Raw genomic sequence first — 19,655 nt, 5'->3', positions numbered from 1 at the left:
AGTTTGAAAAAATGTTGAAAGCAAAGCGATGAACTTTGAGGGAAAATTCTGTACGCGACATGCTTTTATATATACATTTTTGTACATCTTTTTTCATCAATCAATCTATTCTCAGTGATTTTGCTCTACACTTAAACATATATAACGAAATATATAACGTAGTCTTACTATGACACACGTAATGTACCGGAGATTTTTAACAGATTTTTTTAATCCACCCAAGATTTTCCAACATAATCTCCTTCAGTATCTATACACTGTTGACAGTGATGTTTCGTGGTCTCAATGTCACTTTTAAAGAAGTCCTTTTTCTTGACAGTTCAGAAAGTCCTCTACTGCATGTATGACGTCATCATCTTACAGAAAGTGGGTACCGGTAATGGCCTTTTTCAATTTTGAAAATAAATGATGGAGCGAGATAAGGCAAAAAAAAAGGCGGATGCTCAATCAATTCAAAGCCCCAGTCGTAAATGGCAGTCATGAAAATGACAGACTTGTGAACAGAGGCATTGTCCTTGTGAAACAATACGCCTTTGCTAAGTTTTCCGGGGCGCTTGAGTTTAATATTTTCTCTTTGCCTTCTTTGACGGGGGTGAACCATGGTGCTTCCAATGTTTGGATTGTTGTTTGGCCTCTAGGGTGAAATGATGGGCCCACGTTTCATACATAGTAACAAATCCATGCAGAAAGTTTGGATGGTCTGCCTCTAAAAGGTTCAGATTAGCACTCGACAAAATCCACTTGATGTGCTTCTGATCAACTGTCAGAACTTTCTCAATGTAAGATCTTCCGTAACTGTGGAATGTACTCTTTCCTGTGAAATCCCAACTGTACTGGCTATATATCGCTCTGTATCTCGCCAGTCGGATATAACAATATCATGGACTTTACTGACCATTTCTGGGGTTGCAACAGTGACAGACCGTCCATGATGGGCGTCATCGACCAAAGCTCTGAGGATTTGGCTACCTCGCTTAAATTCCGTAACCCACCTCTTCACTGTAGCATATGAAGGGGTATCATTCCTGAGTGATGCTACCATATCAGTATGGATACCCTTAGGTGCTAGACCTTTATTATGCAAATACTCAATCACCGCTCTTTCAGCGATTTTGTCCATTTTGCAAACGTAACTTGCCTTGTTTACTTTAGAGTGCTACCTCTTCGACATAAACTGACCAAATGACAGCAGTCGTCGGGTACATAGTCTTAAGAACCAGGAAATAGTAGAGCTGAAAAAGGACATCCCTGCTTAAGTTTTACAATGTAAGGCTCACAACTCATCAATCAGCCCTCGTAATATAATATGGAATTATCTCAAAAGAATAGAACCAGCTAAAACATTAATTCAAGGATATATAAAGAAAACCGATCCTGTGTGATAACGAGTTCTGTTTTCGATCCGCGACTGGTTTTGGAATGAATTGATAATTATGGATTCAATACCAATGTTTTCTCTTTAAAAATGTTTAAACTTCATGCAATGTGTTTATATAACGTACTTAGATAACGATCAATATATTCATTGAATGTAGTTCTATGACCTGGTAGCAATGCGCTCGTCAACCAGACCATCCCGACACTCGTGCTCCAATATACACGGCTGTCGCACTCCTGTATTTTATTGAACACATGAAATCCATATGAAACCCAGTGGACCAAGTAAGTAAAGCGCTACCCAAAGACGTAGAGGTCTTATATCATGTCGACGGAGTTGGCACTTCCAATGATAGACAATTTCTATATATGTTCATTTGCTCCAGGTTGGGCCATTTCTAATTTGTTTCGCCAAGCTCGTCAAGATTATAAAAAAATGTATTTCATTAGAGTTTCGAGAAGAATAAAGACTGAGGAGATTTGTTAAGTGGTAAATGATGGATATATGATGTGAACTACGTATATCTTGCGATTACGAGTTAATTTAAATAATATTGTACAAGCATCGCTACAATAATGGTCACTGTGTGACCCTAGTTATATTATACACTGACCATTGTCGTACCATAGTTATATGACAGTAACACTGATCACTTTGGTACCATAGTTATATGACAGTAACACTGATCACTTTGGTACCATAGTTATATGACAGTAACACTGATCACTGTGGTACCATAGTTATATGACAGTAACACTGATCACTGTGGTACCATAGTTATATGACAGTAACACTGATCACTGTGGTACCATAGTTATATGACAGTAACACTGATCACTTTGGTACCATAGTTATATGACAGTAACATTGATCACTGTGGTACCATAGTTATATGACACAGTAACACTGATCACTGTGGTACCATAGTTATATGACAGTAACACTGATCACTTTGGTACCATAGTTATATGACAGTAACATTGATCACTGTGGTACCATAGTTATATGACAGTAACACTGATCACTGTGGTACCATAGTTATATGACAGTAACACTGACCACTGTCGTACAATAGTTATATGACAGTAACACTGACCACTGTCGTACCATAGTTATATGACCATTACACTGACCACTGCTGTACCATAGTTATATGACAGTAACACTGACCACTGTCGTACCATAGTTATATTACCATTACACTGACCACTGCCGTACCATAGTTATATGACCGTTACACTGACCACTATCGTACCATAGTCATGTGACCGTTACACTGACCACTGTGGTATCATAGTTATATGACCGTTACACTGACCATTGTGGTACCATAGTTATATGACAGTTACAATGACCACTGTGGTACCATAGTCATGTGACCGTTACACTGACCACTGCCGTACCATAGTTATATGACCGTTACACTGACCACTATCGTACCATAGTCATGTGACCGTTACACTGACCACTGTGGTACCATAGTTATATGACCGTTACACTGACCATTGTGGTACCATAATTATTTCTGACAGTTACAATGACCACTGTGGTACCACTATAATTGTGTGACATTTACACTGACCATTGTGGTACCATAATTGTGTGACATTCACACTGACCACTGTCATACCATAGTCATGTGACCGTTACACTGACCATTGTGGTACCATAGTTATATGACCGTTACACTGACTAGTGTGGTACCACTATAATTGTGTGACATTTACACTGACCACTGTGGTACCATAAGTGTGTGACCATTACACTGACCTTTGTTGTGTATCGTTTAGTCGTGCAAGACAAAGATTGCTATTGCTGATAAACATCGGAATCGATATGCATATATTAACCACGACTCCCTGATTTTAAACATATTTTGTCATGTACAAATAGTCACTATGAGATAAATGACGTCACAATGACGGCCTTGTAACACAGCAAAGGATGCATTTCTAAATATTGTTGCAACACAAAAACGAATTCAGCAACTGGTATAAGCCATCTCTTTATAATTCCCTGTAGACTAGCAGATATACGCATGGCATCGAATCTCCTGGAAGAAAGTGCTTTTATGTACACCGAATATATTTTGTACCCTTGGACCGTAATCGTTTTCATTTAAAAAGTTTCTGTTAGCTGAGCATGAGTAAAGCAAGTGTAAATAAATTAATACTGAAAATTAATTTCTATAACCTATTTTTTAAATGCATTACTGACGTGATTTCCTATTGCATAATGCATAGAACCTTTTCTGCTTGCAGATTGATAACGTAGAACATTTATTGATTTGATAAAGTTTTGTTAGGGCTTTTGATGAAGTCTGTGTGCCACTGACAAGATCACATTATCTACACGCAAAAGGACAGTGATTGTAGGCAAAGTAATAGCGGACTGGAAGGTTGTATTATCACTGTTTTGAAATGGACAAGATATAGATCTGTAATTACTCCAACCAGGATGTGTAATTATCCGATCATATATCCCTGCTCCAATATGTCTGTGAAAAGCGATTATATTACAAGTAGTAATCGTACAAATATATATTATATATAATTGTAACAATAGACATGTAATTAACACATGTGTGTATTTATTGTAGCGCGTTTTACAAATATTACAGGAACTTATATTCAAGGAATCCATTCAGGACATATACCTGTATTTACACAAGCAAACGAGACTGAAGCCTTCATTTCACAAGGCAGTTTACATGATACCTGTGATATGTTATGCATTCGTGTGATAGATCTTGTGTTTGTGTGATCAAGAATGTGTCCTTCCAGGATAAACAGTGAATATACATTACAAGCCTTTGTGTGACCTTGACGATATAAACTCCCGGTATAAATTGAGAATGAGCGGACAAGAGGAGATTCCAAGCCTTACGGTAGAGGAAATATACTCACAGTTTTATTTTATATTCATCTGTTCCGGTATTATAATGTCAGTTGTTGTCAGTGTAGGCATAATAGGTAACTTAGCTACCCTTGTACTTCTATGTCGGAAGTCTTTACGCAGCGCCCCCGTGTGCCTTTTGCAATGTTTAACAGTGCACGCGTTAGTGAACATGTTGTATGCTGTGTATTCAGACATTGAGCCTGCCATTCGGTCTTACGTAACGGTCCTCGATATGATTGGCCTTTACCAGGATGTAAGCTTACGTATAGATCCATGTGAAAAACAAACCATAGAAAAAAATACCACGCCGTGTAGAAATAATATGCTTGCTTGCCAACAATCATATTCATCAAATTTGTCTGTTAGCAACAACGGGACCAATCTGTGTTATAGTGACCCGTCTTTCCAGAACTTAGTGAAAGAACTCATAACACTACCAGCGAATGGACACCATAATTCAACCATTTATCTACTCCAGAATCTAACGCATTTTGAATATTCATTTCTAGGGAATGCTTCGGAATTTCTCGACGAAAGTATTGAAATAACGTCGTTTATCAGGAAAGCGATTGAACGATTTTTTGCCTACACGATAGTATTTTTCGGATTATTGATAACGATATGTCTTGCACTTGAAAGATGCATTGCCGTGTATGTACCACTACAGGCTTTCAGACTCATTACGGTACACCGGACCCGCTTGGCAATTATTGGCATCGTAGTCTTGTGTGTTTTAGTCCATTTGCCTCAAGTTCTGCGAGAAATAACACACGCAGTAAATAGTCCGGAAATGATCCGACCAGAAACTGGAGACTTATTGATTGCATCTTGGAGACGAGATTACGAACGGTTCTATACTGTTTCTAGTCTATTTTTATGTGTTGTTTTATTTTTCATAAATGTGGCAATTCTCCAAAAAATAACCGCGTTGAAGAAGCGATATGCTTCGTTTAAACATATTGGGAAAGCGGAACATGCAGAAATCAACATTACGTTAATATTGGTAGTTTTGTTTTTCTTTCAGCTTCCCCTGTACATATTCATCAATGTGGTTACTTTCATTTCAAAAGAAAAATATGTTCAGAACTTTTCTTTAATGACTAAACTTCTGACCTTTATTCGCCTTTTGTACATTTCTCAGTCAGCTGCTAGCTTCTTGATATACTGTGTGCTTGCACGGAAATTCAGGGAAGCGTTACGGGGTATTTGTGACAATTTGAATGCTACTTCTGGCCTTATCGGACATTTTGGACACAGGGCGGATAGGATGCCAATGGAAGATCGTGGAAAATTAAAAATCGCTGAAGACATGAAATTGAAAGCTGATGGTAACCTAACTCTTGCCACTTCCGAATGTAATGATATCCGAAGAAATCAGAGTAAAATTGTTTGAGAACAATTTAAAAACAGAACCCCGATATATCAGGTTGATTGAAGAGTGATTTAAAAAAAACCTGAGGTATATATGATGTAAGCAGATACACGAGGTATATACAAGATATAATATACACAGATGTATCAGGTATATATAATATGAGAATAGAAATAATGTTTTTTGCTGTGCGGTTTGTTTTTAATTTATCTATTTGATCTACGTAAAAATTGTCTTTAAACCCAGATATTCTACTTTTTAAAAACTACACCATGCCACAAAGAATATCTCACATACCAGAAGTACACCAAAGCGATAACGAGAGAGGTGAAAAGTAATTTACAACACAGACAGATTGAGAGATTTTTTCTTATTAAGCGTGCACCACTTAAGTGAATGGCCCGTTTCACCAGCATTTTTGCTAGCAGTAAGTGATTTTATTAGTACAGGATACCCCGCGTGTGTGGGCGAAATGACGTAGAAAAACTGTCATGTGCTATAGCATATTGTGTCTGATTATAATAACACGCTTTATCATAAAACCTCACATTCTCCAGATAGAAACCCTTTACCATGCAAGCATTGGTGGGGTACAGAGAGGAAGAGATTGAACGATATACAGGTATGTTGTTGTTTTGTAATCAATTTCGTGTATTTATGAGGTTAAAAAATGTGTTCAGGTATATAATACTTTGTCTTAATTACATCTGAAGTAAATCAAACTGAAATCAGACTGAATTTTAAATAAATCCCAATTTAGATAACGTATATTTAAAGAAACCGATCATTTTCTGTTATTTACATTTATTAAAAGCAAATCACTGCAAGTGGCGTGTACGTAATACCGGATACATTTAATAAAATGAGACGGGAGTGAGACATCTATTTGAAAAGAAATGTTTTTGATTATTTCTATCACACTCAATCTTATCGATGCTGTGCAATAGATCATGGAGTTGAGTAATATGTTCTTAGGTAGTTTACACATTTACTTAAACATGTATTGGTAAATCTTAAAGAAACGTCATTCGTACTGTCGCAAATATTAATTTGTTTATGTTACCAGTATTACGTGTTAAGATTTGTATGTAAACAAATATATATCACTGTTGCCTATAAAATATTGTTTTGTTCTTCATACCGAGTGTTTTAAAACGGCAGTATATTTTTGGCGATAAGTGCTGATTTTACCATGAAGCATGCATCACGACAAAAGTAAATAAACGACACATCGGTTTAGGTTTTTATCGTAAACGTAATCTCATTCCTCGTCAGAGTCCCCTTATGAATTTAGTCCTCAATGTTTATTCTTGGTGTCTTGTAATGCCATTACGTGTATATACGTCTGCAGTAATATCACCGAGTCACAGTCGCTAACACAAAAAACCATATCGCTGACGGATTACGACAGAAATATAAAAAAAAAAAACTCTCTTCGTGCGTTTGGTGTTTGATCTACGTGTGGCTCTTCAGCAACAGCTGTGATGATAAATTGATGCATTGGGAGTTGAATAAACCCCAATAATTGTGGTAGAACTACGATTTTATACGGAGCCCGTTAAGTGACATGCTCCATACTTATTTTATTTCGTTTTTTCGAAATAATAATTCGTTTAAACGAAATCGTTTTTCGAAATAATAATTCGTTTAAACGAAATATTATTTCGTTTTTTCGAAATAATATTTCGCTTTTTCGAAATATTAATTCATTATTTCGAAATAATATTTCGTTTAAACGAATTAATATTTCGAAAAAACGAAATAAAATAAGTATCGAGCATGTCAGTTAACGGGCTCCGTAATTTTATACTGTTGTCAGTTTTGCATTTTATTCAGCGACAATTTAATTAGCGGCCATCCCTTGTCAAAGGCCGAAAGATAATACTCTTGTGTTTGTATATGTAATAGTTGGCGTGTTTTCCTCGCGTTCTTACAATACTACTTTATAGCTTTGGATTAAAAGACCCTGATTGACCCATAAGTATCATGAAAGAGTTGATATGAGGATGTGAAATCTGGCAGGTTTTAATGTATATTCTATTCATTGTATTTTTACATTTAGCACCCCGTCCTCATGTCGGACACTGGCTGGTGTGAGGACGTGAAATCGTGTAAAACTTAAAACAATATAACACTAAGTGGATTGACGATCGATATCGATTCGGTAGGTTAGGAAGGTATATCCATGATAAATATCAGTTATCTACTTACCGTTTGATAGCGTCTTTATAAGCTAAACATATGATATACAAGGTCATTTGTCTGATGAAGGTGACCGTGTAGTCATTCAAATGTCCCACTCAAATCTTCTGTTGGTGGTGTTAAAAAAATTCTGTCACATTCGTTGTGGTAAAATATCGGTAACAATGTGCTGAAGGCATTGCAGTGAAGAATGGTACACCTGATCGGTGCTGAAGATGACGTCACTACTTGTATTTATCGGCATAGCAGCATTTTCTTCGTTAATCATAAAACGTTATTAGTGACAAATTCGATCTTTTTTCCATCGACTTACTTTACATTTTATCGGCCCCGCAGAATATCCCGATATCTGTGTTTAAACATTGGTATTCCTCCATACAATACATTACTTGTAATGTATGAATATGCTTAATATCAACAAGGAACATCAAATATGCTTTACATAGTCTTTAATACACTTTCCGGATAAATGTTACATTTGCAAATTCGATTGACACAGCAAACTTTTTTATGAAATGATTTGATCATAACAGGTATCACGTGACTCATGGCGCCAATGAAGTTTTCAGGGAAATCGACTTTCAGTATTGGGGCCCTTTTCTCGTCCGTGCAGTTTAATTACCTGATTTCTGGCATCATCACTCCCGTGGTCCTGTTAGTTGGCGCTGTTGGTAACATCGTCACTCTGTTTGTTCTGTGCCAGAAATCTCTGTCAAGTGTCCCAGCGATTTTGCTGCAATGTCTTACTGTGCAGGCACTTCTCGACTCTCTGATAGCCGTACACATGGATGTTATACCAGCCTTGAAGGGATCCTGGGCTACAGCCGAGCTGTTTGTCAAACACGACTTACATTCAATGGATCTTCATGCACATGAAATAGGACATATTCATGAAAACGGGTCTTTCCATAATATATTCGATTTCATTCACATGGCCAAACATGATCAGGAATCTTTAAAACAATTTATCAATCCAAAATATTCTATTCGACAAAATAAAACGTCGATATCAACGATGACTGACGTCAAACGATACACTATGTTACTCAAAGAGGACAACGAACTTGACCTTGTCTCTTCCAGTAAAAAGTTCAAATATGGGGTTGGTGTAACATTGATGACGAGAACAAAGGACAAAGCAGATGTTGATACGAAGCTTCAAAATACAGCTAGCATCATGTGTGGTATAAATAGTGCTAACGCACGTACGGATACTCCGACTGACGTAAACATGACAGGTCCGACCCGTCTCTCAAACACCGTCATAAGCAAATGCAACACGAGCACAAACATGAACGAGTCCCTTTTGCAGGATCATTTACATCGTCACGGTCATGTGATAACGTGGGAGGCATTCGAGCGTTACGCCGTGTATGTTAATGAACACTTTGGACAACTTGTTACTATGGTGTTAGCTCTACAACAAGGAATCGCGATCACGTGGCCAGAAAAATCGACCCGGTTTATAACAATTAATAGAACGAAAATCCTCATAATTGTTCTGGCACTGTTGTGTTGTGGTATCGGTATTCCTAATCTCATACAAGAAGTCAGCAGAGCTGATCACGACCATCCGGAAACACGTGCTGTAGTCGTAGATGAGCATGCGCTTGCCATGTGGACAAGCTATTTTACAAAGTTCTATGCTGCATTGAGTCTTGTTTTTGCTATTTTACTAGCATTGCTTAACATGTCTCTTCTGCAGAAGCAACTCGATGTCCAGCGCGTTAAGGATACTTTTCTGAGTCTAAAACGGGCACAGCAACCCGGCCGTCTAACCCCGAACTTCAGAAACAAATTTAGATCCCTTGCACACTTACGTCATATAACATTGGGAGACGTACAGAAAAGGACACAACAACTAAAACAAAAATGTATCGAACTGAAGAAAATGAAAGAGGGAGACAAAAGTGGAGTTAACTCATCATTATTTGTGGTCATTCTTGTGTTCTTCCGCCTTCCGGTACAAGTGTGTCAAAACACCATTGACCTAATTTCATTCGGAGATGTATTTGAGGATGTTGCACTTGTTGCAAAAGCAGTTGCAGTGTTTCGGTTAGTAGGGCTTGTTCAATCTGCATCAAGCTTCTTCGTATTTTTCATTTTTGCAAAAAAATTTAGAAAAGTTATGAAACGATTATTCAAGAATATTGGAAACACCATTGCAAACTCCAACAGGAACAGTAAGATTATCATGGATTTTGTTTCCACCCCTTGTTCATCAAAGGAGCCCAGAAATTTCAATGAATTTAGGAGCAATGTCGATCACTGCAAGAATGATCATTGGCCGGAAGGCGAAGGAAATGAAACTACCGAATCGAGTGAAGATTATTCTGAACTGCCTTCTCGCTGTGATCTCGAATCTGTTAGTTTAGACGGCGAAAAGATGTACAACGACGTTAAGCAGGCCATAGAGAAAACAACTACAGCCATAGCATGGAGTGATGTCACCGGAAGAAGGTAGATGTATGTGCATGCATATCGTTCGGTGACCATGGTTACATGCGTGCCTGGTCTTGATAATCACTTGATCGTTACACGAGTCATGGTAACGGCTCTTGCCTTTGTTTATTACATGATCATCTTTTGATCATCTCATGATCAATGGTGTCAGCCTTTACCATTTAATAAACATAAGGCAGCGAGAATCAGGTTTTACGACAAACTGTCGAACGCATGCAAAAATCTTAATCAGTTTATTGTGTTTTCATCTCGTATGTTTTATCAATGTGACTTTTTCTAGCGTACCTTTATCTGACTTGTCTTTCTCTGATGTGTCTTTTTTTCTTTGTCTTTATTTGATGTGTCTTTATCCGATATGTTTGATCGGATGTGTCTTTATATGACGTGTCTTTATTTGACGTCTCTTTATCTGACGTGTATTTTTATGTGTTTATCAGACTTGTCCTGTCTGGTGTGACTTTATCTGGCATGTCTTTCTTTGATGTGTCTTTATCTGACGTGTAATTTTCTGGCGTACCTTTATCTGATGTGTCTTATTTGTCTTTATGATGTGCCTTTATCTGACGTCTCTCCATCCGACGTGTCTTTATCTCATATGTTTTATCTTAAGTGTCTTTATCTGACATGTATTTATCTGATTTGCCCTATTTGACTTTATCTGGCGTGTCTTTCTCTGATATATTTGATATGATGTTTTATCTGATGTGCCTTTATGTGATGTGTCTATCGTTATATACTGTATATAGTGTCAGAGGGTTTACATTTAAATATATATTAAACGTTTTCATATCAGAATATTTTTGACGTTCGTGCAGAGTTACCTCCCCGCACGGAGCTTTCCTACTTGATTTTATTTTTATGTAAGCATGGCGGGTATTACGCGCACCTCACGGAAAGAAATTGCTTACAGGGGAACTGTGGTGAGTTCTTATGCGTAAGTAATAGTTCTTTTGTATTATATTAATATCATTTAATTGATGAAATGGTGCTTGAGCTGTAGTTTTTAGAGATCGCGTAGTATCGTTGTAGAATTTTATGGAAGCGCACTGCAACCGGTGCAAGGGAAATTTTAACCCATTTAAACATGCCAAGAGAATCATTTAGCAAAAGTAATTTTAAATGTTAATTATTAACAGGGATAATATCAATTTTATTTTTATTTATTTATATATATTTGTTTATTTTTTATTTATCGAAAAACACATGAGGAATAAATAGATTCATATATACTATCAGTCTATAACTCCCATCGTCACACACTTACAGAGTATAGTCATGCATCATTTTCACCACTAAACACACAGCATTTTGAGTTGCACACTATATCTTAACTATCATAGACACTATGTAACACAATCACTCTAAACATATATTTATAACTTGCAGCCATACTAGCACTCCAGCATTGTTACATATACAAACAACATCAGCATCTGACATCAACGTCATCATATACAATCATCATCCTCGTCACACATTAGCATCATCACATACCATCAGCATCATTATGGTCACCTATCAACATTAGCATCATCACACTTCAGCAGCATTACACATCCGCATTATCACATACCAAATCAGCATCGTCACACCTCAACATCATCATATATACCAACATCAGCAGCATCACACAGCAGCATCACACATCCTCATTATCAGCTTCTTCACACACTTTAACTTCCATGCATAAGGATGCTGCAGATTCTTAGACACAGTCAACATCATTATCTTCATCATCAAGCACACATAGACATGCTAATTTCAGTAATTTCTCCATAAACTAGTATGGACTCATAATAAGTGAGCAACTGACAGCTGTCACTATATCACTATAAGATGAATGTTCCTAGATATAATGAAATAGACAAATAAAAAACAAAACATGTGATGATTTTTTTATAATTCTTTAAACAGCAGACAACTATTAGCTGTTAATAATAAATGTAAATCAATATCAGAAATACTGTCAGTTCTTACCATTGCTTGTGAAGTGATTGATTCTAAGGTGACCGATAAGGCCCAAATCTTAAATTAATTTTTCAATGTATTTTTATGCACAATATGCGTACCTCAAGTGATTTTGCTTATTATTTTAGATTTATGATCTTTACATTTATTTACTTCTTGATATTTATGTATTTTATACATCCGTCAAATGACAGGACATTTTATGGTATTCTCGTTCCATCCGTCCATCTTCCGTCCGTATAAACATTTCAATGTCCCAGCGATTTTGGAATTTATTAAGCCTTAACAGATTTCTTTTAACTTTCATTGCAAAAGTACAATCAAAGCTAGATTGAGTTTGATTTCCATGATTTTTGATCCACAACTTTTAGAGTTACGGCCCATTAATGTCTGTAACCTTTTCAATGTCTGCAATAACTTTGCAAAGTATTACGCAATTACCATTGAAACAAATGCAATATATTATATACAGCATAAATAGTGTAGGTGATAGTCTCAAAAAATCACAGGCTAATTTCGTGACCTGAAACAGGCTCTTGTTTTTTTTTTTTTTTTTTCGTGTGACAAATTAAAATGATTGTTCAATATATGAATATTGTCAGCATTCCATTATACCTTCATAGATCCCTATTAGGATAAACTGACGGGACAGAGCTTGTTTGTTACACTATCAGAATAATGTAAATCACTCATACTGGTGGAGGAATTACAGTGATTCTAGCATTAAGTTGTATGGTTGCCAATTTATTTGCAGATAAGTCAATACCATTATTACTATTGCAGCCATGGTCTTTTGATGGCGTCGTTAACTTCACCTTGTCAGAATATCCTAATGGGGCAATATTTTGTACATCATGTGAGAAAAAAAAGCATATTTACAAAATTAATAAAATCACAGGGACTTTTCGAAATTATTTTTATTATCTTAATTATCTAGACAAGCCATTGTGGCTACATATAAATGTGCAAGTGTTTCTGACTTCGTTTTAAATAAAAAAATAGTTGTGGAGTGATGGCTTTTGATAATGGATATATGTATATCTAGTTTTGATATATGCTTTATTTGACAAGGAATGTCAATTTATTGTTGTTAATAAAGTTACTGTTTCAATTTTGTTGTCATTGGTCCGTTTTTCCTTGGCCCGGAACTATTTCTGAAGGCGTCTATTTGCATCAACACTGCATCGTCATGCCGGTAATTACGGGCTTAAAATAGATTTTCTGTTGACCAATTTCATTTGACAGATGGGATTAAATCCCTAATGCGTCATATCGAGCGTAATAGCTTATTGGATAAATATTTATAGCAACCTATATTGAACTTGGGGAAACCCGTTCGTCCGCCATGGTGTTTCACGTTGTAATAGCAGCAAGCTGCAAGATGAACTCGAGTAATTTTACGGATGTTTCCTTTGATTGCTTTTCATTATAACTACTGGAGCATGCATAAAACATCCTTGTGTCGTTGTCACGAAATGTAATAGATGTAGCAACAACCATTTGTACCTTAACTTTAATAAAAACATGCCAAATGTCGTATCTTTCTAATGGGAAGCCTGTTACGACGGAGATGTGAAGGGGACGTAACTCTTGGCGAACGACTACTATGTTCTGATATGTTCCATATAAAACAATACCTGCTTTACAAACGTTGTTGAACTTGCACACAAACGCCCATCTTGTCAAGCATATGAATACATCATCGGTGGTCAAGGTGAGATGTCCACCACAAAGTAATCCTGATAGATATAAATGTAATATTTACATTCTGTGTTGTATTCGTCTATATATCATCAGTATGCCAAATTGTATTACATGAGACCGTGTCCAATAACTTACAGTGATTCGGTCAGTTATGGAGATAGATATTTCGCCTTGGTAAACAAAATCTTGTCTCCGTTCACTTTCACTTCGGTACAGTATCAGTAAACAGTGTACTGACATATCCAAAGTTGTTCGATATAAGTAAGAGATTCAGGAAAAACATAAATAACTTTACAAAACTATCACTATATAATAGAACAAATTTATCATCAAACATGTAATTTTTGCCGCAAAATCATTATTCGTCTGCTTAAGGAGACATCGATTTGAGAGTCCAAATTACAACTGTAGAATCTATTTCAAACAAGATATCGTCACTTACTGACAGGATCGACTTTCATTTTTAATTACTGTGGTTATTCTATTCTGAGAATCGCATCAATTCACTCCAAGACACGAAAACGTAAATAATTCCCAAAGAAACACTAGACACCCTTTTTCGTGACTGAGAGCCGCATCACTTTTTCATGAAATATCAATGAGCAATTTTATTTCAAACGAGAGAAAAAATACATTGTAAAATGTAATCATTCAAGAAATTGAGAGACTTTACACTAGAAAATCAATAAGCAAGTTAAATTTGTGTCTATACCACTCAATACAATTGCTATTTATGGTGACAAGAGGAACCATGCTATTATGGCTGTTCTCGGGATTGGACTTGCTGGCGTCAGTATTTGGTTTAGCAGGAGGGTTAAACGGTGTATTTCTGGTTTTCGCTTTGTTTTGATTTTTAATAGGTATTTGCGAACGAAAAAAAAAATAAATAAATAAAAAAATAAACTGTTAACAGGGTACACAGTTGATATAAAGCCAATCCGGGTGAAAGGTAAATAGAATGACATCCTTTCATTATTTAGGTCTATACAAAGATAAGGTATTACCATTTGATGGTACTGGTATGGTTGTCAGCAATATTACGTACAGTGTTGTCTTTAATTATTATCATTTATGTTATGATTAGATATTTCAAATCAGACCTACCTTTTTGTGACTTTGTACATACAGACTATGAACAACTTATATATTATTTATCTACCTTCTCTTTTCATGCACCCGAACAAAATTACGATCAGGTTACACTTAATACCCAACAAAAAATCATCACACCATTTTCATATAGTCGTCCAATATCTTTTGGTTTTCTTTTCCATCCTTCATGATTGCAAAATCTTGGTAATGGCAACACATGATATTCCGAAACGATCCTTTCAAAACGTCAACAAGTCAGAATAGCAGAGCTGCTGACGTCATTTGCGTTGATGACGTCTTCGAAGAAATTGCATATAACTTTATGATGACGTATCTTATATAGTTGCGAACTAACTTGTTTAGTAATGTCCATCGAATCATCTGGCTTTTTATTTTTATGAAATTGAAAAAATTATACAATTTCATCTAAATACATATAGTTCAGAATGAGATCAATGTAAAGAGTGATTATAAAACCTTTACACTAAACATCTTTCTAAGATACCCCCTCCCGATTCTTACTTTTGAAGGGTTATATTTGGTATTTGGTAAAATCATGTGTTAACGAATAGGTTCGTTGTAGCCATTGAGTAAAATAGGCTGAGGAGTAGCAATCACGTTTCTTTGTGTAAAGAACGATAACTCTTACTTAGAGCAAGTATCTTCATGTGCTGCAGTGAGAGGTCGGAGAATATCATAAAGTATGAAGATTGTGAATGTTTCGAAATATCGGAGTGACGGAGAACAAATGTTTGACGTGTGATCTTACTGACAAACTAATATAGATAAACTAATTAATATGTCGGTAAAGTTATTGATTACAAATCGCATGTCGAAAACAAAACCCCTCCAGACCATCCTTCATGATTACCTGCCATTGTGCAAATTTTCTCGGCTAGATTGTGTTTGCTAATGCTAAACAAGGGTAGCATAGCGGGAATTAGACAAACTACGACAGGCAATCCAGCCTACAATTGAACACACATACAGTCATATCATTATGTAATGACGTCATGATAAGAAACACTTCTGTAATATGTACATTTCATTTATTTCATTATAAAGAACGGGAACCGTACCATCTAAACAGAACTGAAAACCACAGACATGATGTCAAGGAAGAGAAATTACACTTCGTTTGTACATAATATTTACTTTAGTAAATGAAATGAGTAAATAGATATATTTGTACCCAGTGCAGGTTAACTCTGCTGGGTCTGAAACTGCTCCACATATAACACTATAGTAAAAATATACCACACAATATCCGTTCTACACTTAAGTCATAGGCCTAATTGACTTATGAACTGTACGGATAACTTCAAATATTCGAACACATAACATGTAGGCAAAATTAACTTTACGGATGATTTACATCTTGTACATTGCAGACAGGCCGCTTAGGCCATGTGAAAAAGGGGGACATCGACAACAGATTACTTGTAGGAAAAGCACAGCCTTTCTGGTCCTGTTCTGACGATTTATTGGGTCGCCACCGTATACATTCTAACGTACTGCCGCTTACCACAACACATATTGTATATTAAATAATCATCGTTATTGATGGCCGTGTCGATGATAAAGGACTGCTCTATCCTTATTGATGATAATATATATATGACTCAAGAGTAGCTACGACTTGCAGAACAGAATCTTTGAATACACATGTTATTTGTTGAGAAGAGTGAATTAAATACAAAACTCATTTGGTTGCTATGGGTATTGTGGATTGCATTACCGTTCGCAAGAAGTTCCCTTTTGAATACTAAATTATTTTAGCGAAACCTGACATCCTTTATGTTCTTTTGATAAGATTTTGATATTTTGAATTGGTTTAAGGGACATACGGTAAAAACGTTATTTGTTTTGTATTGGTTGTGCGTTATGTTTCTATGCTATCTTGATATCAAAAGTCAATTTCCAATGCCCAATTTGACCACTCAATATACTAGAGAACCCAACTCAAATCAGAGCTGATAACATCACGTGACAGTTCCGAAAACGAGGCGGTTCATTTTTTTAAACGAGCACCTGTTATTGCGGAGAAAAATGTAGTGACACTTAAGTAAATACGTTTTTCGGCACCCGAATGTGTTATGTTAAAGTAGTCGTTTGATAAATGACATTTAATTCACAAATAAGAAAATTGTGACATTAAAAGCTTATGTAAATGTCTCACTCCAGAAGTACACTTATTGCAAACAAAACGCAAATCTTTGTTCACCGATGTGATGCCTTGCGCACGTGCGTTATCATATTTTGTCGGAAAAGAATAGACTGTTGATAAACGGGGAGAGATTTTCTTTTCATCAAGTAACATCTGAATGTGCATATTTCAGCATATATATATATATCTTCTTTGGGGCTACTCACCATGTGTATACCTTATAAAAACATTCACATATCACCTTAACTTCCTAGTAATTTTACCTGATCCGATACTTAAATGATAACATGTTATTATCCGAATGAACATGTAAAAATTAGTTATTATCGGAATGGGGAAAAGAATTTCCTGGAATTCTATATATATGATACAATAATAAAAACAATCTGAAAAAAAATGTTTATCGTGATGTCCATTAACCGGGTCAAATAATCTTCCCTGTGTACAGCGGAGTGATTTCCCTTCCTTATAATATGTAATATGGGAGTTGCTTCCCTTGCAATACTGGTTTAAAAGTTTGGACATGATGCCGAGAAAACAAATTTTATAAAAAGAACATGGATATGATTTGTGTTTTTATTTCTCGTTACTTAACGATGCAAATATTGGCAGCAAATCACTTTATCATTATACCTTTGAACCAAGCACGACAATGGGAGATGAAAATGAGTAACAGAAATTGAAATATTATGGTTGGGCAACGATTCAATGTCTACATATTGGTTATCAGTGTTCAGATATACATCTAAATGTTTCCAATTCCAGAAGTACAGAAATGTTCCGATACCTCCGATAGACTTTCAAGCCCAGGCTCAGTTATACGGACTTCAGTTTGGGCCCATTATTGACGTAACAGCTTTGAAATGAACTAGTGAACTACTTCATATCTGTAAGACTGGTTTGTTTGATAAAAACTCTAATGTAGAAAATAAACTTCTAAATGTTTGACATGGTGTTGTAGCTAGATAAGATGAAAAGCTGAGATCAATTCAATTTCAAAACATCATAAAAAGAAACCATGTGACAGAGAGTGACTATTGTCTGCAACAAAGTAAAATATTTCTATATAAACTAGTTGTTGGTGTTATCCGTACCAGCACAACAATCAGGTTACGATAATGTTTTACAATACTGACCAACAAGAAGCCATTTGTTAATTATTATATTCACATTTCAGTATCAAGATAAAACATAGAAAGTGGACAAAGTAAGGTGAATCAATAAAAATACACAAACAAGGTGCACTACTCAAAGTTAAGGTGAAATATTACCCACAAGGTGAACGGGCCACAAGTCGGACGAGACAGTCACACGTGACACCCAGAAGTCAGGTGTAAGGTGACTTGGCCATAAGTATGAAACATGTACACTAGGATAAGTAATAAAAAAAAACGTAAAGTAGTCAAGACAGCTAAAAACGTATGCAGGCCTACAATACTGGGTGAGTTTGTGTGATATTTGTAGAGCCAGTCACAAGTTGAGCTATCTATTCCCAGGAACTTGAGTTTGTCATTTAAACATTCAAGCAAATGAGGCGAGGCGACGTGATTTCTATACCGTCAGGTTTTCTATTCGGACATAATGAATAAGTCACTATGTAGATTAAGGAAAAAAAGATAGTCGAACCAAAACAAATACGCACAATGTCATAGTAACAATGTCTTAATACGATGTGGTCACAATAACATTGATTATCCATTAACAACTACGGAGACAAACTTACATTAAAAATTTACACAGACTAATACAATTAAGGTAGACTAAATGGATCATCACTTTAAAGACCGTATACAAACAAAACATGTAAACAATATCAACTTGTAAACAATCTTAACATGCATCATTTCTCAGTGTGGTTCAAGGATAGGTGTTTTGATAATGAATTAAACGTCTTCTTCCAATGGAATCTCTGGCAACCTTTCCACTTCACAGAGCCGCTCAAGATATTTTTAGCAACCCAATATCTAAGGTAAGGATTAAAGAGTCGCCTATATTCAGTGCATATGAAAATCTGTTGTTCAAGCATCATAGAGACGCCGGCACGTTCTTTCGGAATTCCCCTGGTCTGTTGCCGTTACCGACAGGTCGGTACTGAGCTACCACCACACACTTGTCCTTGTCCTTGACCTTGGCCACGCCTACTCCGACATCGGTCGAAGATTTCCAAATCATCTGAGTAAAGTTCATGGTGGCTGAAAGGTAAAGACGGTATGTTAATCGCTTATTTAATGCGTTACTGAAGCATCTAAAAATTTAAGAAAATTTCCACTAAATTGCACCTTGTAAAAAGAGTTGAATGTTCTCAGTTATGGTCTATACTGTCGAATGGTTTTGACAGTTTGAAGTTTCATTCGATTAGAAGTTCCCTGTGGAAAGAAGTGTTTACTCAGTCATATCTAAATGTTCTAGTC

General features: G+C 36.1%; 1 protein-coding gene across 1 annotated transcript in view; it reads right to left on the bottom strand.

Moving 5' to 3' along the window:
• Window positions 1-16,110: 16,110 nt before the first annotated feature.
• LOC132551104 (uncharacterized) overlaps window positions 16,111-19,655 on the bottom strand; it is a 29,540-nt gene continuing 25,995 nt past the window's right edge. Inside the window, exon 4 of the mRNA XM_060215210.1 lies at window positions 16,111-19,436. Coding sequence (XP_060071193.1) covers window positions 19,270-19,436 — 167 coding nt within the window. The 3' untranslated portion in view covers window positions 16,111-19,269. The remainder of the gene's footprint in view (window positions 19,437-19,655) is intronic.

The sequence above is a fragment of the Ylistrum balloti genome, unplaced genomic scaffold (genome assembly GCF_031769215.1).
Source record: "Ylistrum balloti isolate Yb309-2 unplaced genomic scaffold, AGI_CSIRO_Ybal_v1 Utg370176, whole genome shotgun sequence".
NCBI lineage: Eukaryota > Metazoa > Mollusca > Bivalvia > Pectinida > Pectinidae > Ylistrum > Ylistrum balloti.
This window is presented reverse-complemented; position numbering and strand designations above follow the sequence as displayed.